Genomic DNA, 22,857 nt, shown 5'->3' with positions numbered 1-22,857 from the left:
TCACTCACTTCCCCTGCACCCAGTGGGATGGGGGAGTGAATGGGGGGGGGGGGGGGGGGGGGAAGTAAAACTCATGGGTTGAGATAAGAACAGTTTAATGGAACAGAAAGGAAGACACTAATAATAACAACAATAATAAATTGACAATACTAATAAAAGGATTTGAATATACAAAACAAGTGATGCACAATGCAATTGCTCGCCACTTACCAACCAGTGCCCAGTTAGTTCCTGAGCCGTGATCCCCACAGCCCCACTCCCCCCAGTTCATATACTAGGCATGATGTCACATGGTCTGGAATACCCCTCTGGCCAGTTTGGGTCAGCTGCCCTGGCTGTGTCCCCTCCCAACTTCTTGTGCCCCTCCAGCCTTCTCTCTGGCTGAGCATGAAAAGCTGAAAAATCCTTGACTTAGTCTAAACACTATCTCTCAACAACTGAAAACATCAGTGTGTTATCAACATTCTTCTCATACTGAACCCAAAATACAATACCATACCAGCTATTAGAAAGAAAATTAACTCTATCCCAGCTGAAATCAGGACACAGGTCTATCTGTACTTCCCAAAAGGATGAAGAAATGAGCAGCTGAGACTTTGGAGCTCCTATAGCAATAGTAGAACTGGTCTGCACTAGCTTCTTGGGCACATCTGAGATGCAAATTTACATCTGATCAAGTTATTCCAATTTAATTTCCTCAAGTTATAGAGTATGGGCTTTCTTGGAAGTTGACCACTTGCATGAAAACTGTCACTGGTTAGGTAGAAGTAATTTACTTGTGCTCACTCTTGACAGCCTTTAGTGTGCAGGTCAGGAGAAGCAGAACTACTGATGATGAACAAGGCTTGTTGTGACACTGGGTCTCTACAGAAGTAGTTCCCCTATAGAGCAGGAATGGCAGGGACTCATCTGGGCAAAGTAGTACTGATGGAGTAGCTGTTTTTTTCAGACTGGTCTGCTCCCTGTAGCAGCTGTAAACACCTTATTATAAGGAGGTTGACCATGGAGTGTGAGCTGGAAACCAGGGCAAAGCTTGAAGAACCATTAGAAGTCCTAGCAAAAGTCTTGGTTTTTTGAAGTAGTGCTTCAACAAAGAAAACAGACTGCAGCTACACAAAAGATGATAAAAGTCACTGCTCAACCCTTGAGCATGTGAATTTCCTTGTTCAGTAGAGACTTCAAAACTTGCAAACACATAGCTTAATTTGATGGTAAGTTTATGCGTGTTGCTTGTACTATGGTTGTCACAGCAATGACTGAAGCTAGTTATGCTTCCTTTATTCTAATGGTTTTGGTATTGCTATTTTGGGCAGAATGCTTGTTTTGAGGTGTTTACACAATGCCTTCAGTATGCTCATGATATCTTATTCACAATTCATATTTAGCATTGTCACTGCGGTGCTTTCATTAGTGGAAATGGATTCAAGGCAGAGAGGAGGCTGTCCTGTGGTCAGTACTTGCTGCATTAATCCAAACTTTACTTTTTGGAGAGGGCTATGGAGTAGACACAAGCAAGTAACCTGAAAAAGTAAGTTTTCAAGATGAGATTGATAAGTTTGCTGTCAGTTTAGAGGAAATGTGAATTTAGTAGAACTAATACAGTTATAGTTGGAAACTTGTAAGTGTATGATTTGGGTGAAAACTGATCTTGTGAGTGCAGCTGTCAGTGACTTGTTTTGGAAATGCAAGTACTGGGTTTATTGATAAGTTAGGAGGAACATCTGGTTCACTCCATATCTGATGATTTTGCAGTGATATGCACAACAGTAGATGTGTCATTGTCACTCAGAGCAGTTTTGAATCTCAATATTTTGGCACTAAATGTACTGAGTGGAAGGGTGGGGCTTTGCCTGCTCTTTTCAAACCTTGTTCAAAGGTCTGTGATTAGAGACTTAAATCTTTTGTGCTTTTATTATCTCTTATGGTTCTAACTCCTGAAGATGAAGGAGAAATTAAGTCTTATTACTGGGTATGTATGTAAATGAGAAACAAGAGCTGGAGTTGTCCAGAAGCAGTGTGGGCAATTGCCCTGCAAGCAATGTCTGCCTACCTATGCAGTGTGCTCCCAAAATGACCTAGCAGGGAGCACTGGGAGGAGGTTACCCTGGAGCCGATGCTGCCAACTCCAACAACTCTGCAAGCACTTGCTTGCCTACTGTGGAGTGGAGACAGCCAAGCAGGCTTCAAGTGATAACTGAGGTCACTGCTGACACCGGACTGCCTCTGAACTGGTTATCTGCATGGATACACTGATTTTGCCTTCTTCCTGCAAGAATGTATCATCATCTCACCCATTAAGCAGAAACAAAGAAGGTGCATCTCCATCCCCTGTGCCTTTCCTGCACCTGTGTGGACCAGCACAGTCAGCCAGGCCAGGAGGTTTTAGGGTGAGATCCTTGCCTGTGAGCGTGATGCGGCACCTCCATCCTTTTTTTGTGGTTCCTGCATGTGCTGGGCCATCTCAGCTGCAGAAACAGTTGCTGAGTGCACAGCAGTTTGGGGAGTTGTTTCACAAGCAGCTCAGCTGCCTTTTCCAGGGGAGATGGGAATGTTGGAGGAAGGGTAGGAACTGCCATGGTTATGTTCACTCTCTGCCTCTGGGTGCAGGGATCCTGTTCATGATCTAAACTTGCCATACCTATGGGTTCATGTTCTGCAGCATACAGCATTTCTTCATGTTCTTGTGAATTTTAAGCCATTTTTTGTATTAAAATTGTTCAATCTCATTCTATGGGTCTGTAGGTGCAAGCTAATTTTTCAGATGTGTTATCCCTAATGCATAAATTGTTTGGATTTTTTTTCTCCCCACTGAGATTAAAAAATGGCCATTGTGCCTGTAAATAAAAGAATTTGAATTACAAACTTCAAGGATATTGTGGCTGTTAAAATTATTTAGGAATGAAAAGCAAGGCAGTCAGAGGGATATGTGTTCTTCAAGTTTAAGGCTGCAAACCTCATGGCATGCATACTATTCTTTTTTATTCACAAGCTTATGTTTATATCTTGAAGGAAAAATGTGCTGCAACATTTCAGGTGTCTTCTGGAGCTCCTTTCAGAGTATGGAGAGAGTGAAGCAGATGATTTGTTCCGACGTTGGTAGAAGAAGGACTATGCAACAGACTGGCTAGGGAAGGAGAGGAGATGATGACTTGTCAAAGAATTAAGACCAGATGTCAGGGCTGAGGGTTTCTACACTGCAGTCTTTCTCATAGTGATTTCAAGTTTACTCAGTGCTTCAGTGATGCTCTTGCTTATGGCTTTTCCTAGACTGGTGTTTCAGTCCTCCTGAGTCTTATGGTTTAGACCCTGAGATTTGTGTAGCTCTTTTCTGAGTTACTCAGTGACACTCTGACACAGCTTTCTCCTCAGGTTCTCTTTGTCTCTCACTCCAGTATTCCTGCTTGTCATCCTCCTTTTCTGTTCGTTAAGCTACACCTTACCACACTTCTTCCAGCTGGTTGCTGTACTGTGAGTTTGCTGGTAGGAAGCTTTTTGATATCAGCCCCACAATGATCTGAATATTGAATCCATTTGGCAACTGTTCGCTCCCAAACAGAATATCATGCTGGACTTTTTTTTTCAGGAAGTGTGAAAGGCTCTTCCCTTCCCTCCTCTCTCACTCCCTCTGTCCCTGTTGCTCTTGTCTTCCTCCTTTCTCACAGCCAAGAGTAACCCCACCCTAACCAGCCTGCAGGTAGCAGGGGTTTACTACAAATGTATCTATAAATCACTGTTCTGGTCGCAGACTGTAATGCAGATGAGCTTTCTGACATTTTCAAGATTGAAAAAGAAATAGGACAGGGTTCTGATTTAGCAGAAAATCCTGTGCAGCATTTGCTAAGGAGTTACCTTAATTGATTACTGTTTATATGGCCATTGATCTTTTGAGTTTCTACCAAGAATAATGACAGTGATGAAAAACCTTAGTGTTATGCTCTTCGTTGTGGATTTCAACTAGTTTGCCTTTTGGTGAAGCAACAGTAGCTCTTGTCAGACATGCTTAGCTTCTTCAGGCTCTAGCGTCCCCCTTTGCTATATAGTAAGCCTCATGCTTTATTCTGGTCCTATGTGTTCGCTAAGATGTCTCAAACAACATAATTAGGGTGATCTTAGCTGCTGTTTGCACAGCAGAGCATTTAAACTGGCAGCAGTAGGAGTCCAATAGAGCCGTGGGTCAACATCAACATGTGCAAACAGATGAGGGGTGGACAAACCTGAATTTGGGTTTCCTGCTGCCACTGTGGTGAGTTCAGTCTGTGCTCTGCCCTTCCTCCTGATTGTTTCCAGCCCCTCTTTCCTGTTCTTCCACTCTGCTTCTGCAGTGGCCTTCTGCCCTGTAGTTGATCCACAAATGTTTACGTGTGGGGTAGTAGCCACCAGTGATGTTAGTATGACTACATATAATGAAAGTTGCCTTTGGTTTCAGCAGAAGGCTGCAGGCATGTCTCCTTTTGCTGTTAACTTGTGCCTCTGCTTCCAGCTCGCTGTGTAGGGAGGGATGAATGCCTTTCAGATGAGCTTATCACCCTTTTTGGGTAATCTTCAAAGTATTTCACCCTCCACAAATCACTCCTCCTTTTATGTAGGTGTGCGTATGCATTTGACTTATCAATATACCTTCTTCTCAGAGGAAAATGAAGTATAAACTTTCTAATGCTAGAAACAAATTTGGTGGTGTCTGTAGGCAAGAGACTTGGCATTTTTCTTCTCACTAAACCCAGTTACGGGGTTGATACTAAGGCATGCTGTAGAAGCTAACATTTTTCTATGTCCTTCAGAGCTGAGTAGTGTATTTTACTAGCCTGGCAATATTAAACTGTCCTTTTCATTATTTCATTTATATTCTGATTGTGTTAAGTTGATCTGAGGTTACAGCAGGTAAAATGTAAGGAAATGGAATCCATATGGTAAAATTTTGGCTCTTATTGAGGATTGTTAATGTATATTGCTAATAAAATGCAAACAGGTTAAAGTAATTCCAGTGAAATGAACAAAGCAAATGGTAAATGTGTCAATATGTGGAATTCAAATCACAAGTTATTTATTTAAGAAAGCAGTGAATATATAAAGCTGACAAGAACTTCTCACACTTTACTATTTGTTTCCTCATGAATCAACCTCTGGAGACGGAAAGCCTGTTGCAAATTCCTCCCAGAATGTGCAATATCATTTTCAATGCCTCGAGTCTCTAGTGATGTGCTAATCTGACCAACCAGCCTTTTAAAAAAAAATGGCTTTCTTTAAAGCCGATGTGAAAAATGTCATTCTTGCTGTAAGCATGTGGAAACTAAGCAAACTTTCCAACCAGACAGGCTACTTACCAGTATAGCCTTTTCCAAGCTGCCTTCAAGCTTGGCCCTGTTAATGGCTTTTGGACTAGGCAAGTGGAGGTAGGATGGCCTGTAAGGGAAAGAAAGAACTTGCAATTGGTGTTCATCGCCTCTTCAGGATCCATCAGTCTGCTTCCTTAGGCTTGCAACTTTTTCAGGAACATAAACTGAGGGTTTATTAGCAGAGGGTTTTAAGGTCAACTGGGTAGTTTGTAGAAAGGAGCTAGAGTTTTAAAGGTGTTCTTTGAGCACCTGAATCTTGGGGAAATCTGTTGTGCCTTGAAGTGACCAGCTAGCAAAGTATGCAAAGGTAAACAGTTACAATTTTATTAAGGAGTTACATGAAGTATTGCTGGAGACAGTGAGACTGGCAGTTAAATGTAGGTGGAAAGTGTTGGGCAATAGGCTGATAAATTGCATTTCATGTTTGTAATTGTAGATGGCAACACTTGAAGCTAACTGAAATTGTTTGGAGTTGGATTTTCCTATACTTCCTCCAACTCCATTACTCTGTCTCCTTACAGAACAATTATACTGAAGTTAAGATAAAATGAACCATGTTATTTTTCTGTACCAGGTTAAAGGACCCTACTAGACAAGAGATGGCTGTGCTCTGGTATCATTATACAATAAGATAATGTCAGAACTACTTAATGTCTTTTAATGTATTGCTTCTACTAAAGTCTCACTTGATGATACTGTAGAAAGCCTGAGGTTTAAAAATAAAGGATATGTATACCTGTAAGCAGAAAAATGAATGTTAAATGTTCTGGCAGCAGACGTGGTTATGTGCTGAATGCCAAAGCTATCTTGCGTCTGTGTGGTTAAATGAGACTTTTTCTAAACTTTGTGGGAATTCAAGTATCTTGAGACACATCTGAGGAATCCTACAGCCTTCTGCCAGTGTCGGTACTTGACAGTCTGTGAAATCAAGCAGTTTTGACACTTGGCTCCAGGAGCATGCTCTGTGGTTGCTGTTGCAACACTGTCCCCTTGGTATGATAGTCCTAAGGTCCATGTATTGTAATAGAGCTCAGTGTCTGTAAATGGATGTGGTTGGACTTGTGGTAGCACGTACATAAGCCTGAAATAAGACCTTTTTCAAGGAAATGGGGGGAGGAGGACTCAGGAAAGTGAATGCACAGGAATGAGGCTCTATGAGAAAGCTCAGGGGAAAGACTGGTTTAGCAAACATTTTTGATTTTACATCAGGATGTCATTTTACTGGACTTCTGTTGTCAACACTCCCATGCTAATGGTGTTTTTTTGTTTTCCTTGTTTGTGCTGTGTCTGGCAGTGAGATCTGGCCCAGAACCGTGGTCCTGTAGATCCTGTGTGACACAAAACTTGTGTGGGCAGATAATAATGTCTGTCTGCTGGCCAGAAGAGGCATGTGTATTTCTGTATGAAAATCTGAGCCTGCATGCTTTGGACAATGTAATAACTAGATTAGGAGAGATATAGCCATGTTTAAGGGAGGGGGACAGTAGTTCAATGTTGGAAAGATTTGAAAAATGCCATATTGAAGAGCCTCATGATTTAATAAAATGTATTAGTCTACTATTTCAAGTGAACCTGTCCTCCAAGTTCACAGCTGTGATAGGTTTTTGAGTGCTTGCAGTGTCTGCCTTTGTCCAGAGCCCTTTCTCGGAGCAAATGTTCAGGGAATGGACTGAATTCTCTTAACTGGAGTCATAGAAAAAGGCTCAGCCCATCTGGTTTTATTGCTGTGGGACATGCGCTAGCTGCTTGTGACTGTGCTTTTTGACAGAGGAAGCCTATAGAAAACTGTTTTGATCGGAGCCTTCAATTTTTCAAGAATGAAAAGATAGTGTCTTCCAACATAATAGTAGACCTGTAGGTACTAAATACCTTAATAACAGAACATCTGCAATAGGTGTTTGGTGCTGTAAAGCCATTTTTTCTTAGTAGCCTGTTGAATGATCTCTGTTCATGTAGTTAAAGTTGGCATATTTTCTTCTGCATACTTATTAAACTGTTGCATTAGATACCTGCAAGTCAATATTGGCAGCTGAGGCTCAGGAAGGAACTCCTTCTGCCTCTCTAGCTTTGAGCAGTGCTTTTCTGGTATCTGTACATGTAATCCTGTCCACATATTTTCCAGCAGCCTGGCAGTGCTGTAAGCTCCTGCCCCACTGCAGTGAGGGCAGCTTAGGTAGCAGCGAGCCTGGCTCAGAGGACTGCCAGCTCAGACCTGCTCTGGCTACGGGGTGGGGTTGGCTGGTGCTGTGTTGGTGCAGTAGCAGCACCTGAATTGCCAACCTGAGAGTGATCATGTAGCTGAACTGCCATGGGCAGGTGCTCGTGGGGTGCTGGGTACCTAAAGTACAAATTTGACTAGGAGTAAAAAGATTACACTGAATTTATTGGCCTCTTTCACACTAAGGCAAAATAGTTCCATGTTCTCATATAACCTAAGGTTTTAAGTCACCTTGACTATCTAAAATGCAACTAGCTTTTTCTTGAAACTACAGCACTGAAGTGTGCTGACAAATGCTTCACGTTTGCAGCTCAGTCTCATGGTACAGGCAGACATAAATGGGATGCTGCCTAGCGCCTGTTTTACTGAGCGCAGCTTTCATCAGTAGTTTTTATGCAAGAGGGGCTCGGCTTTTGTTTTTGTGTTTTCAACTGTTATAGCATGGCTCTGTTAAATGCTTTTTAGTGTCCTAATATTGGGGATGTGGGTACAGGCTTGGGTGGAGGAGGCCCGAAGGTGTGAGGGGAGGGTATGGAGAATTTGCACAATTTCTCACCAGTGGACTGGAGCACTGCCTTGCCTTGCCAACTGTGTGGCCAGGATGGCACACTGCTGGGGCTGCCAAATGTGGTTTAACTAATGTTTAATTCAAATACTCTGGTGAAAAACTTTTATTCCAGCATTTTACAGTATTTGCTCAAGTATCTCTCTTCTCCCTCAATCTTGACTTTACAAATTCTTTTCTGTCACTATAAGAGGATTTTGTTCTCTCTGTCCTCTGTTATGTCCTGTGTATTGAGCTTCCCTGTTGTGGTGCCAAAGAGCCCTCCTCCTCCTTGCTCACGTCTCACTTTCCATGGGAAAAAGTCTCTGGTGGCAGGAAATTGAGGGGGATTGGCCCTGGGAAATAAAAGCCTCTGTTCCTTTCTTTGCCTTCTTCAGTATAAGAATTCTTTTGGTGTGTCTGTGGCAAATGCCTTATTAAAGGGTCTGCCTGCTAGAAGCAGCCACGTGCTCTTCTTGAACTATTGCATATAGTCAAATGTCTGAGTGCAAATGAATGACCAGGAACCCTTAAATGCTGTTGTAGGTTTTGCAGGGGTTTTTTTCCAGCCTCAGTTTTTTAAGATAACAAAAAATGTCTGTTTGGGGAATTGTTATCCCTAAATAACTTAGACTTATGCCTTGTAAAGTGTTTCGTAAATTTGCATTCAGAAATTAAAGCAAACATTACCTTTCTTTGCATGCTCTTTGGTTATGTATTATAGAAGTTTCAAGTTTAGCTTCATTTAAAAATACAATCCATGGATCCATGGGCTTATTTGAAAACTGTTGCAAATTAGACCTGTAAAACACCTCCTATTTAATGGCATCTCAAGTATAAACATACTAATGGGAGAGATCTGGTAAACTCAGTGTTGACGTGGATTATCTCTGTGACCCTGTGACCTCCAAAATCCTTACCATGGTTGTGATAAGAGGGTTAACTCTGAACTTGGGCAACATTTACACAGCCAGTACTTGTTCTTAAAATTCTTGTGTAAACTGAGCATATCTTATGTGAACCTGAAGTTCTGAATCGCTTTCTAGACACTGTTAGTAAGTAAGGTCATGGCTCCAGTGGCTCTTGCACACCTGGGCTGATTACTAGTTTCAGTAATTATATTGCAGCTTCAGAAGTGGTGGCCCTATTTCTGAAAACTTACTCAAATCCAGAAGGTTGAAATGCTTTTATGTTGTCTACTAATGCTGAGTCAGACCCAGTAAAAGCTGCTTGTGCTGTGTTGACTGTAGGCACATGGCATGCCTTGGGTTGCGTTGGCAGCCCTGTGGTCAGCAGCTGACAGAGCTCCAAGTGTTTGTCAACAGCTGGAGTGGCTGTCTTGGATCAGGGCACATCAGAAAGTTTTTGCAATCCATAACCAAACCCCAGACATCCACTGGTCCTAGCTACTGCCTTGCCTATTCTTCTCTTTCTTCCATGATGGTGGTACACAGGACAACTATTTCAGACAAAGATAAGGATGGGTGTAAGTGCAGTACGTCAGCTGGTGGAAGATGCTCAAGTCTCTCAATTTATGAACACTCCCTGGTAAACAGACTTATTTTTGTAAGAAATATGTGGAATGAGAATATGTAGGAAGTTGCTAGTAGAGTGTGACTTTATTCCCATTGAACCAATTGTGGGAAGAGTATACTTACACAATTTTTGCATCATACTGAATGCCAGAGTAAGTCTGTTCTTGTGTTTGTTCAAAATTAGGTGTGGCAATTTAAGCTTTAGTACTCCGTGCAGTGTTTCATACACACTCTTCCTTTGGTGTTTTTCCATGAAGGAATACCTGTAATGAGGGAACTTGGTGTCTTAGCACACATGCTTTGTATGTATTGACTGTTGGCTAACAGGGTGACAACATCTAAACTGAATTGAAATGGAGAGCTTTTAGGCTAGCTACACTGGCATTTTTAAAGTTTTTGTCAGTAGTCCAGATATACTTTTAACATTTCCTCTTTGAGGCAATATTTGATATTTTTCCTCTTAATTCCAAATCAAGTCACTAAATTGATTAATTGAATCATAAGATGTTATTTTAAATGCCTTTTCCCCCCGCCCTGTATAGCTTCTAGGTAGTGTGCATGTGCCTTGTTCTGTGGTATTTGGATCTTTTCAGCTGCAACATTTTGTGTCTGCGTGGATCCTCCTTGGCTTTACCAGTGGGCTGGATGTCTTCAGGTGAAGCCTAGCCCTGCTTACTCTATCCTGTAACATCTTCCCTTGTGAGTTGAGCACTATCAAGAAGTTACTGATACAGCAGAAATGTGTTTGTTCTTTCATCAATCTTCCCAGTCTTATGACTAATACATGCCCTGTTAGGCAGAAAGACTGAGCTTTCTGTCTTCAAACCAAGCTCGTTTGTGTGTTGAATTTGGTGTGGCTGGATTGATGGATGCATTCATAGGGCGTTTGAAGTTGTGGAAAGCTATATGCAGGACTCTAGTCAAAAACTGAAGCCTTTGCCAAAATACATTATAGTAGACTAGACTTTAAGGACCCAAGTCTTCAAAGTAGTTTCCTCTACAGCTCAGTCCTGGGCCCATGTCTATCCTGCAGGTTGTCATTGCTGTTTCTAAAAGTGTCTGTAACCGCTTATTTGATGTGATAGCACTGTTGTTTGAAGACTGTGTGCTGGAGGGGGAAAGCATGCAATCAGTCTTATTGGAAGCCAGTGTTGCAAGAGACTCCTTCCAGCATAAGCTCTGTAGGTGTTGGCACTCCCCGTGCTCTGTCTTTTCAGGGCTCAGTTTTTCAGCTCAGAAACAGCTGCTTTGTCCCTGGCAGGAAAGAAGCCTGTTTTCCTACTTTACAGTAGGAAAGAAGAGATACAGTATCTCTTCTAGAAAGGATCTGGGTTTTCCACTTTTCAGTGTCTACAAGTTACTTGTTCTCACCTCTTGCCCTTTCCCCTCATTATTGGAGGGTTTCCTAAGCAGAACAACCATTACAATCCCACAGTATCTGTCAGTGCCTTCATCCACCCTCTGAATCAATCTTTGCAAATAATTTCAATGAGGGATTTGAGGCTGGCCAGGGCTGCTTGATCTGGGATGTCCTAACTGAGGATGGGAGGGACCTGTGGATGTGTAGATCCAGGACTAGATCGTAAAGCATTAGTGTTGTTCAGGTAAATTCCTAGACTGATACTTATCAAATAGGTTATGTGGTTTTCTTACTCCTACTTGCAGACAAGCTGCCTTTTTTGCTGCTTTGCTTATGGCTGTGGCGAGTTGTGTTTGGACGGCAGGAGTAAATGGCTGTTTAACGAGCTCCCAGGGCGCAGGAGCTGTGTCACAGGGAATGAAGGCTTAGTCTGGTATTGGCTGTCCCATCCTGGCTGACAGGGCTATAGCCCACTACGATTGATGGTCAGCTGGGCTCCTCTGATGGCATTTATCTTCCTCCGTGGGGCTGTCATAGCGCAGAGAGAGCTATGATGTTTGAAAAATGGTCTCAGAGCTCAATGTCACAAGTAATAAAGTGATATATTAAATTTCAGCGTGGTGGCTCATCAACACTTCTCCCTTGCTCTTGAGAGCCAGGAGCCCTCTGCAGCAGAGGAACTGTGTCAGGGAGTGGGAACAGCATGACCTGGGCTCGCTCATGGTGGCCTGGGCAAGAGCAGCAGTAGAGCAGCCTCCATGGCCAGTTTGTCAGGCTGAGTGTTTTACCACCTGCATCTCATGTTTGCCTCCAAACTAATGTTTTGGTTCATAGCAAGCAATGACCTGATTACAGTATCTGAGAGCTCATTGTAGAGTGAGTCATCCTTATTGGAGCTACCAGACTTAAAAGGGACTCTGAGCAAGATACTTATTTGTTTTATCTGTGTATGAAGCTTCTGGGTAATTAGGAAGAGTCATTTGAAAAGCAAAAGAAGATGAGAGATATCAATGCCTGTAGTGATTAAAACTGAAACTACAAAGCTCAAAGCAGCTATATGATATGTTAACAAATGTGTGGTAGCATCAGTCCAAAATGTGGGCAAGCAGTGTCATTTCTTTTGTGTCCTCAGTAAATGCATGTGGGATAATTTCTGTGGGTTTTTTTGAGGTACAGCCTTCAATGTATGTGTGTACTGTTAAAGCCCAACTCCTGGCTTTATTATAGTGCCTTTTACTTGAGTTGCCTGTATCAGCTACTGGAAGGTGTTTACCCACTCCATGAGGCCGCTGCATCAGGGAACCACTGAAAACTTGCTTGTGGCAAGTGCAGTCTGTGTAACAGTTTTTTAAAAGCATCTCACAGTGCATTTGAGGAGGAGAGAGGCCCGTGTGTTTTTTACCAAGGATGTCTTGGTGTTCTCAGTTAATTGGCTTGTGGGCTGCCGCAGAAAGTGGCTGGCCCAGCCCTGCATTTCCGTCCCCTCCCTTGAGCCTGTGCCAGTGTGTCTGCAGGTGTGCAGCAGCTCAGATCAGGGACCTGATCTTCCTAGATGTGGGTCTCTTCGTCGTCATCGCTCTTCAGTGAGGGCTGCCCCTTGTGCTGGTTCACTGATGCAGCTGCAGGATTGCTGGCTCTGACATGAGAGGTGACACGAGTATGTGGCTGAGAAGCATGAGGGAGGGCAGGGGCAGCTCTTTTTGGCAGCTGCTAGCACAAATAGGGTGTCACTTTGGTAACTGGTTTATAATGAAAGCTGTTTCCAAAAGCCTCACATGCTGTGATTAACATTCAGCACTACTGTATGGTCGTTCAGGTTCATTGCGAGAAGCATTTGGAAGAATTGTATATCTAATCAGAGGACCTCTCTACCCTACAAAGAGAGGGAGACCAGTCATGGGGTAGTAGATGTTAATAATCAGTGTTGTCTGCAGCTGGAGATGTGCACAGAGTCATTCTTAATAGGCTGGGAGAGTGCTTTTATGGGAGGTGATGTGGGTGCAGCAGTAAGTAGGAGTGTGAATACCACAGCTTGTTCATTTGATTACAGCCCTCATCATCCCCATCAGTGGGATGCAGCTCAGTCTATTGCAGTCTCACAGGTTCCTGAAGCTGCAGCTTGTTTCCAGGTTGCCCTGAGATACGTTTGCAGTGCGTTGTTGTCTTCAGCTCTGCTGCTGAGGCTCAGCTTAGCACAGGGCTGCTCCATCTGCTGCTTGCTTTGAGCTTCCCTACAGGAGTCCTCAAACTCCTCTGAGGATGTGTAAGCTGAAACTCTGCTGGCTCCCAAAGTCAGCCCCACATGTTTGAGTGCTCCATCCTGTCCCCAAACCAGGCGACGGACAAAGAGCTTGGTTTTGAACAAGTGAAACTTGAGGAATTCATCATACAGAGAACAGAATCTTTTTGGCAACCTAGATATCTTTGTGCACCATGCTGTAAAAGGCCACTTTTGAGCAGGAGGGATGACTTTCAATTTCTCTTCTGTAGTAAATTGCCTAGGTTCTCAGTAAAATTGCTCTAAGAATCACCCCGACTCGTGTAACTTGATATGGGTTTCTGTTTGCAGCTATTGTGGATGATGAAAGGATTTCAGCAGAGGAAATGGATGAGAGGAGGCGTCAGAACATTGCTTATGAGTATCTGTGCCACTTAGAAGAAGCAAAAAGGTAAGTAAATGAAAGCACACCTACCCCTGGCCTTTAAATACAGAAGTTCAGGCCTGTTGTGTTCTTGAGTATTGTAATTTTTAATTCCACTTCTTGAATTAGTTGGATTAACTTAATGTTGGAATTTTATAGCATTCGGTATGAGAAACTAATGCCCAATGTGAAAAGTTTAATTCAAAGAAGGATTTAGAAATAATTAAGACAATCTCATCAGAGTTACTGTGGTGACCATCTTCAATGAAAGTCAGGGCTGGGTACTAGAACCAAAGGCTGTGGTTTTGTGAGAAGCTGAGTGAAGCTTATGTGACTAACTGGGGAAAGTCTTTTGTTTCTGGCTGCATGGTCATGCTTGTGCTCCCTTCTTGGCACTAGTGCTTGTGGAGTGATTCAAGTTGCTAAGATAGAAGAAAATCACCTGGGCTCTTACTGGGTTAATGATCCATATCATCTCAGTGTTTCAGTGGTAAGTGCAGGCAGGGCAATAAGATAACCTGGACTCTGCTCTGCCTTTAATTCCTCTAACCCATTGTTCAGGAATACTCACCTCTTGAAGCGACAGTCTGTGATTAAGCATTCATCTGCAACTGCACAGGGATTTTAGCACCTTTGTGCAAATGTACTGTGCGATGTATGCTTTATTCTCAAAACACTCAACAATATTTTCATAATTACTGAGCAAGGAAATAAGGTGCAATATCCTTGTGCTTTTGGAGTAGCTTGAAGTGCTGCTATTATATGTAAAAGCATATTTTACATTCAGTCTGGTCAGAATTTTTCAAAGATGCCTGTTGTACTCAATTTATTGCCTGGGGCACCACTCTAAGTGTCTTGCTTCTGCTCTGTGTTTGCTGATGATGGTGTTTTTAGTCCTAAACTGTAGTTCCCAGGAATTTCTGTAGGGAAAAGGAAACCTGAACTCTGATGAGTAGTGCAAGCTGGGAAACCTCAGTGCGATGATAAACCATAGGAGCTTTAGAATGGAGTAACTTTAGAATGAGAGCACTTCAGTCAGGAATCAACCATAAAACCGTGCCCTGGGCTTTGTTTCCACACCATTCCCCTCACCATCACTGCGTGGCATTGACAGTTACCTCTTTAGCAGTCGCAGGGCCGCTAGTGGCCAATGATCTTGTCCTAGGGGCATTGTTGTAAAAATCAGCCATTCCCACTTCCTATTCATTACACTGTCCCATTTGCTGTAGCAAACATTGCCTCCTCTGCTCTTTCTTCCTCTTTTTGCTGCAGAGTGGTTCCCTGTTCACATATTTCAGATGGCAAGTGTCTTAACGCTGCCAGAGAGGACTGTCTTTCCCTGCACACTCCTGTTGCCTCCATTGTGCAGTTGCAAGAGATTGCCCTTGGTCAGCTGTGTCAGCTTGCTATGCTGGCACGAAATTTGTAGCTCTTTTGCTGAGTTAGTTTTCTAGTGGTTTAGTGAGCTGGCTGGTCTGATCAAGGGGTCAGAGGAGAATCAGTGCTGGCAAGAGGAAGGCGATGGGGTCCAGCAGCACACTTGAGAGAGGGGAGGGAGCAGGTTTCCACCTTGCTTGCTGAGAGGTTAGATCAGCTCCACCATCTCAGGAAATGTCAGTGAGTCAAGCTTTGATTTTACTCAAGGTTTGTCCTTGGTTTGTTGCAACTCCCCTGCCTGCTGGCTTCTGGCAAGGTAGGAATAATGATTAGTCTCCAAATCCAGCCTTTTCTCTTCTATTATCATTATTAACATATCTTCATGGCTTTTTTCACCCTCTCACCTTCTCAGGGCTACTTGTTGCTTTGAACTCAAGTCCTCTATTTAACTTGAAGCATCTCCCTTGATATTTCACAAAGAAATGTGAAGTTATTTTTACAATTAATGACTTCAATTGCCACCTGCTATGAGTAACCCCCTGCTCTTCCTTGTGTTTATTTTCATATGGGTTCATGTCATTAGCAGTTTTCTAGAAGAAACACTCCTTTAGCTCTGCCAGCAGGTGATAGGACTTTGCAGCCAGAACAGTCGCTGTCAGGGCTGTTAGGTACCTGGAAGCATTTCTGGTTCTCCATTTGGAAAATTATAATTTACTGGTAATGTTCATAAGGTGGGAATGAGTGCTGGAGCATAAGGGTTGGGTTGTCACAGGTGGAGCTGATGTGGCAACTCAATGCTGCTGGACGTCCTCCTCCTGTGCCTCAGCACGCTGGCCCCAGTGCTCCTTAGGGAGGAGAGGGTGGTGATGGTGATGAAGGCTCTGGGGGTGCTCTTGTGTGGACAGAGCTGCTATGGGGGAAAGAAGAGGGCGTGGGAAACTTCTCCCTTCACAGAGAACAGTTGGGATAACTCAGTTGCACCATGAGATTTTGCCCTGAGATGGACTCTGAGTAATGTGAAAAACCAGCAATGAACACATACAAAAAAACCTTGCAGAAATGCCTGTGTCTCATAGCTGTGTAGCCCCTAGCCCCGCTCCTTCAAGAGGTGAGTAATGCTGTCCAGGGAGGCTGGGCCAGTGTCAGGGACAAGCTGGGATGGCAAAGGTGCATGGCCATGTTCTCCCCAGCCTTGACCTGGCAAAACAGCAGCATGAGAAAATGCCATATCTCTTCTCACTGCACAGTTATTGCCCTCTCTGTGTGCTTGATTAGGGGTGAAACATGTTGACGTGCGCACTTTTGCATGTTATGGCATTTTCCTTATCCCAACAGAGCTTGAACAAAACTGGGGACTTTGGAAATCGAGATGGCAGCCTCAGAGAGAGCAACAGGGTTGTAATTCAAACTGTGACAAAACAAGACCAGTGCAAGCCTGGGAGGCTTGGGGGTAGGGCGCAGGCTACCTCAACAGCACATGGAGGGTCCTGCCCTTCAGCCATGTTGGGGGTGCAGTTTTGCAGGATGGATCAGCTTTTGCTGCTGCTGCTGAATGGAGGGGTCGGGTCCCAGCTGGGTGCTCGCCCCTGCTCCCCAGTGCTGGGGCAGCCCCCGTGGGATGCACAGGGTCCCCTCCCCGGCTATGTGCTTGTGGCAGTGGGGCTGGGTCAGAGGAGGCAGGATGGTGCCTTTGGCCCCAGGCACGGCAACAAGTTGTGAAACCGCCCGGAGCTGTGGCTGCTGCCTGCTTGGTCCCAGCCATGCCCTCCTGGGCGAAACCTAGGAGTGGGAACTGCCTCTCTGACATGCTTGATTTCTGTTTACAGGTGCAAGCTTTTTTTGCTTCTATAAAACCTCAATGCACAGAGAGGATTTTTTAGTATTTAGGACACTATGGGTAGCAATGACAATAAATAGACTGAAAGGGTAAAGCAAGGTGAGTTTTTCTATTCAGTTGGCTGCTGCTGAAATGACAGCAAATACTGTTTCAGCTAATCAGCAATGTGTTTTGGCCCATACTGAAGAGTAATAAATACTGAAATAAGCAATAAATAGCAAAAGACTGAGGCAGCACATGGCTGTGACAGTACTATGGCAGGAGTTATGGTTCTTTTCTCACCATATTTGTAATCAAAATATTATTTTATAGCAGCTCTCTCTGCATTTTTAAGTGCCAGAGTTAATTAAATGAGTGAAGAATGTCTACTTTCAGCCGCTTTTCAGACCACTGTTTGCACACTTACTTCCTGTAGTCCAGCTTTAATAAAAACTTTCCAAGTTTTTCCATGAAAGAAGAATGCTGCCACTGGTAGCTGATGCTTCTGCAAATACCTTCTGTGCTAGGCACAGTATCTGTTATATGTATACAGCATAGGAAATCATTTTTTTAAACACAGTGAGCAGGCTTTTAAGATTTGCAGAGGTCAGTAATGTTTGACTAGGGTGTTATATTTGATATTGGAGAAAAAACATTTTGTTCTGTCAGATTGCTGGCCCCCTTCTCCTTGAAATTGCACATCTGATAAACTGAACTTTTGGTTGCTCATATATGTTGTTTATTACTTTTGTCTTTAAGGAAAGTTTATTGCATATTTTAAAAAAAAGTAGAGAAAAATGGATAGTATCCGGTATCCTTGAACTCCTGAGAAGAATAAAATCAAGAATAAGCAATTAGGAGTTGGGATTTTCTCACTTCAAGCAATGTAACCATGGGTGCTTTGAACAGAAGCTCTCTAGACATTACACCAATACATTTCCAGTATCGCTTGGGAAATTCTTCTGTCAAATAACAAAAGCTTAAGGTGGGCATGAACAGCTGTGTCACAAGCCCTAATGTCTTATTGGATTAGGTTAATTTGAATCAATAAAATTTACCACATCTTCCTTTCCAAAGATTATGTTTGTAATACCCAGAACATCAGATTCTGCCTCAAGTTTGGCTTTTACTGTTGCTTGCCTCTTTGCAGATGTGCAACTACCATGCTATAAATGATAATACAGATTTGAAGGGGTTTAAACCCTGATTGAAGCTTTGGCATACAATGCAAATCAAGTTTACAGTAAATCTGTTGTGGCTGGCTAGGGTTATAATCATCCATAATTAAGCAGACATTATTTCTTTTGGCTTCTTGGAAATTACACCTTCTTCTGCTAAGCTTGAATTTGAACCATGGGAGGCCTCGTTTTACTAACCTTATCTCTCTCTCTGCATGAAATGGAATACACTTTGTTTCACAAAGTATATGCTGCAATTTCATAACCAGAACTGCCAGCATTTGTCTTATTTCTTTTTACTTACTCAGCTGTTCATAGGACAGGAACTTGTGTGAAACACTGAAGCTTTAGCTTCAACGTTCGGAAAATGAAGACACAGTGAAGGAAAACTCTCCTGCAAATTTCTTTTGAGAAGTAATTTTTTATTTTGAAAATTTAAATCCTCATTCTTTTCCATTTTCTTTACAATAGAAAATCATATAATCCATTTTAGGTCCCAAAACCTGCCTCCTTCATTGTATTCATTTTTATTAAATTGGTTTGCAATGGCTAGTTGCAGTGTTTATCACTGACGAGATCACAGTTGGAAGCTGCTGTGTAAAAATGTACATGCAGTTTAATATACTTAAAAGGTCAAACCCTGAAGTGCTTAACTGGCTTCAGTTAAAGCCAACAGTTTTGCAGTACTATAGCACCATAGAAAGCCCAAGTTGCTCCAGTTGTCAGGACTGTGGGACTGTGGAGGGTTGCTTTGGAGCCCACCCCATTTCTGGGGGGGCTACCAGGGTCCCATGAAGGCTTGGTACTACAAGTGAATTCTGCCAGGTTTCATGCTGCTGTTTCTCCGTGAGCGAAGTTGGCAGCCGTGCTGCCCTGGCAGCTCATGAGTGAATTAATGCTACTCAAATGCGCTATTTTAAGTCCATTTCTTTCAGACTACAGGAAATCTTTAAAGCTTTGTGCTTAGAGGTAAATGCATAAAATTGTAATGTAACTGTACAACTAGCTGACTAAAAGCAGAAAATGTTAAGATACTTCTTAGTAACCTGTTTTGTATGGATTTGGCAAAAAAATCATTCTTCTGGGAGTGGTAGTCCACTTACATGTTGTAGATTATGAACTCTGGCTCATCTACCCCCTCTGCCTTAAGCCTAATAAAGCACCCATAAACATGACTGGCAGCAGCTCTGTAAAGGCCAAATGTTTGAAATTAGGGTGCTTCATGAGATGAAATTCTTGGAAGAATCCTACTTAGCCAGGATATACCCATCCCTGAAGTAGCTCAGTCTCGGCATGGGTATTGATCAGCAGGTATACTCGCTGTTTCATGTTTTGATCCTCAACAGTACTTACCTAGCAGACAGACTACCACCTATTGAGTTGAACAGTTTTTTTGTTCTAGATAGTTATACATTTGTGCAGATATGTCAGAGTTTTCATATGCAAGTTATCAATCAATCCAATAATTGCTTGGATAGTGATATTTGCATATGAAAAGTCTTAATAGTAAGATCCGAAGGAGAGAGAAACCTTTGTGTTAATTTCTGTACAGGATGCATTGACCTGCTCACTGGGATGTTGAGGTAATTTGTGCACATGTTATGGGTCATTGCTCAGCGTGTATAGTTGTGGAATAATGCTGCTGAGTAATGATGGATGTGACCTTTGTTTTTTGGAGACTAAACCATATGGCACTTATCCTATAGCAATGCACTGAAGCAACAATATAGTCATTTCAGAGCTGGCTCTCTTTCCCAAAGTTTTCCACCTTTCTTTTAGGCAGACCCTCTCGTAAAAGGAGCTGTGAATTTTTTTGTTTGTTTTTTTTTACTTTTACTTTTTTTACTTTTGCCTTTTTTGCCTTTTTTGCCTTTTTTGCCTTTTTTGCCTTTTTTGCCTTTTTTGCCTTTTTTGCCTTTTTTGCCTTTTTTGCCTTTTTTTAACTTTTTTTTACTTTTTTTTACTTTTTTTACTTTTTTTACTTTTTTTACTTTTTTTACTTTTTTTTACTTTTTTTACTTTTTTTACTTTTTTTTACTTTTTTTTACTTTTTTACTTTTTTTACTTTTTTTACTTTTTTTACTTTTTTTACTTTTTTTACTTTTTTACTTTTTTACTTTTTTTACTTTTTTTACTTTTTTACTTTTTTTTACTTTTTTTTACTTTTTTTTACTTTTTTTTACTTTTTTTAACTTTTTTTTACTTTTTTTACTTTTTTTTACTTTTTTTTACTTTTTTTTACTTTTTTTTACTTTTTTTTACTTTTTTTTACTTTTTTTACTTTTTTTTACTTTTTTTACTTTTTTACTTTTTTTTACTTTTTTACTTTTTTACTTTTTTACTTTTTTTACTTTTTTTTACTTTTTTACCTTTTTTTACTTTTTTACCTTTTTTTACTTTTTTACCTTTTTTTACTTTTTTACCTTTTTTTACTTTTTTTACTTTTTTTTACTTTTTTTACTTTTTTTTACTTTTTTTACTTTTTTTTACTTTTTTTACTTTTTTTTACTTTTTTTTTACTTTTTTTTACTTTTTTTTTACTTTTTTTTTTCTTAATAGGAGAGACAAATTTGAAGCTAGTTCATGCTCTGATGCCTTCATATTGGTGTCGTTTGTAGGTTCATCTCACCAAGAAAGCACAGGGCTCTTTCATCTTTCCTTCACTTTCTCCTTTGAAACTTAGATTATCTGTGGTGCAACTTGAAAGCCTGTTTGGCTTAAGACTCGCTGCTTGTCAGATCAAACCGATGGCTTCATTCTGCAGCTCCTAGTTAATATTAAAGTGTAACCTGAGGTGGCCTCACTAAGGTATCAGTAGTAGCTGAGTCATTATGGTACCATATGGAGCACACCAAGGAGTAGGGAAGCAGGCTACCAGGGGAGGCTGGCAGTGATTCTTGACCCAAACTTCCACATCTGAAAGAACGGTAAAGGAAAGATTGAGTCTGAGTTGTGCAGGGAAAAAACACAGCTGTGGTTATTAGAGGTAGCAGAGGGACTTGAGGTTTGCACCTTGCCTAAGGGATTCATATGAAATTGCTGTTGGGAAGAAGCTGTGACAGTAACTGTGGGATAGAAGGTGCTGTTTTATCCTTCACTTAGTGTGGAAGGGCTTAAGTGTTGCTCCTAACCTCTGGGTAGGTCCTTCTGCACTGTTTCAACTTTGCTCAGGGTGTAGTTCCTATTCATCCAAGAGCAGCCAAGGCCTTTGCTTCTGGTGTATTAATGATGAAATAAATCACAGCACGCGTGCCAGGGCACGCGTGCTGTGTACCCATGCTGGACTGCGGGCTGTGATGGTTGCATGCCACACTGCTGGCGTAGCTGGCCAGCAAGTGGTGCATTCTGCCTGTCACATATCCCATTGTGCTATAACTCTAGAGTAGCATTCAAAAAGCTTTGTTATGTGGTCATGTGTCTGCTTGCTTTGGACCAGAGGAGAAAATTACCTGGGCTGATGGAATCTGCTTTTTAACAGCTCCCTTGAAGGAGTGTACATTTCACATGCTGAAATCCTCCTTTTCCAACTGCCATGTCCTGGAGAGCTGTTGATTTTTGGAAGAAGTGTTTATTCAGGCTCCTGCAGAAACTGCTGAGGGGGGATGTAAATGGTGCTTCATAGATCAGAAGAGGTGAGACAGCAACTTTACCTGGTGACCTTTATAGCACTACTTTGTGTAGATCACTACTGTTGATGAAAAGCCCACAGGTATGTGCTGGTGGGATCTCACTGTATTGGAAACAAGAAATTGAGTGTTCACAAGAAACATGGTTCTAGACCAGAAGGCTTTTGCTATAGCTTTGTGGATGCTAGAAATCCAGGCCCTTATGACTTGCTTAGCTACATCTTTGCGAGTGGACAGCCTAAAACTGGTCCAGTAATTGATGAAATTTACAAAAGAACAAATGTGCCACTGTACGTCCAGTTCTGGATTGGAAAAACAACCCAGGGCCTGGAGGGGTCAGTGCTCACTGAACGTGTTGGTGTGACCTTGCACCTGGCTTTTGCCTCCAGCTACTGCAGGCAAGCGCTTTATGAGATAAGGCAGCAGCTGAGCATTATGAGCCTGGGTTCCCTTAAAAATCATTTTTGGTGCAAATATCTCAACAATTCACTGACTGGAGAAGGAACCCTGTGACAGTTTTTACCTCTTTAGGTATGGAGTAATGCTAGAAAGTGCTTTGGCTGTTGATGTTGTTCACCAGAGACTGCGTGAATCCTGTTAGTAGGTACAGCTATCGCAAAACCCACAGTGTTCTGCAACAGGAGTTAATGGCAGTCCTCTGTGAGAAACTCTTGCTGACAGTTAGGACTTGGGAAGATGCTTTTTAAAGCAACACGTGGTCAGACTTATAACTAAGCTGGTTAAGTAGCGGGGTTGTGTGGCTCAGTGTGTGTACTGTATGGTGCTTTTGATTGCTGTTAGTCTCTGTTTCACGTGCTCTAAGAAAGATGGCTTTCTACTCACCTGCATTTAAATTCAAGGATCTATTAAAAGGTGGGGTATAGCAGTGTCCCAGAGTTGCTAAGAGTATGTATGCACCTTGGAGGGGCTAAGATATTTGTGAGACCACCTCTTCTTGATGTTCTGGAGCCACTGTCATTTGAAGCTGATAGTGTGACAGCCTCCCATAATTGCTTTTGCTATTTTCATTGATATATGTAGCGATAGGCATGTGCTGGCCTCTGTGTGGGGCCAAGTAAAGCCCTCAAATTCTCTCCATCTCCATCTTGAAGTAGTGAGGGCTGTGAAAATGGTTCTCGCTGTTTGCTTGTTTTCCAGCTGCCCATGCTTCTTCCAATTGCTTATGCACTTTCTGTAGTGCACAGATGAGAGATTTCAGGGTAATCTC

The 22,857-nt window shown here is 42.1% G+C and overlaps 1 protein-coding gene across 4 annotated transcripts in view; it reads left to right on the top strand.

Moving 5' to 3' along the window:
- IQGAP2 (IQ motif containing GTPase activating protein 2) overlaps positions 1-22,857 on the top strand; it is a 130,846-nt gene that overhangs the window by 8,907 nt on the left and 99,082 nt on the right. For all 4 annotated transcript variants that reach the window (XM_069776824.1, XM_069776821.1, XM_069776822.1 and 1 more), the window contains exon 2: positions 13,560-13,659. In XM_069776824.1, the coding sequence (XP_069632925.1) occupies positions 13,560-13,659 (100 nt within the window). The remainder of the gene's footprint in view (positions 1-13,559; positions 13,660-22,857) is intronic.

Source organism: Haliaeetus albicilla, chromosome Z (genome assembly GCF_947461875.1).
Source record: "Haliaeetus albicilla chromosome Z, bHalAlb1.1, whole genome shotgun sequence".
Taxonomy (NCBI): domain Eukaryota; kingdom Metazoa; phylum Chordata; class Aves; order Accipitriformes; family Accipitridae; genus Haliaeetus; species Haliaeetus albicilla.
The sequence above is the reverse complement of the archived record's forward strand: the minus strand, read 5'-3'. Positions and strand labels throughout refer to the sequence as shown.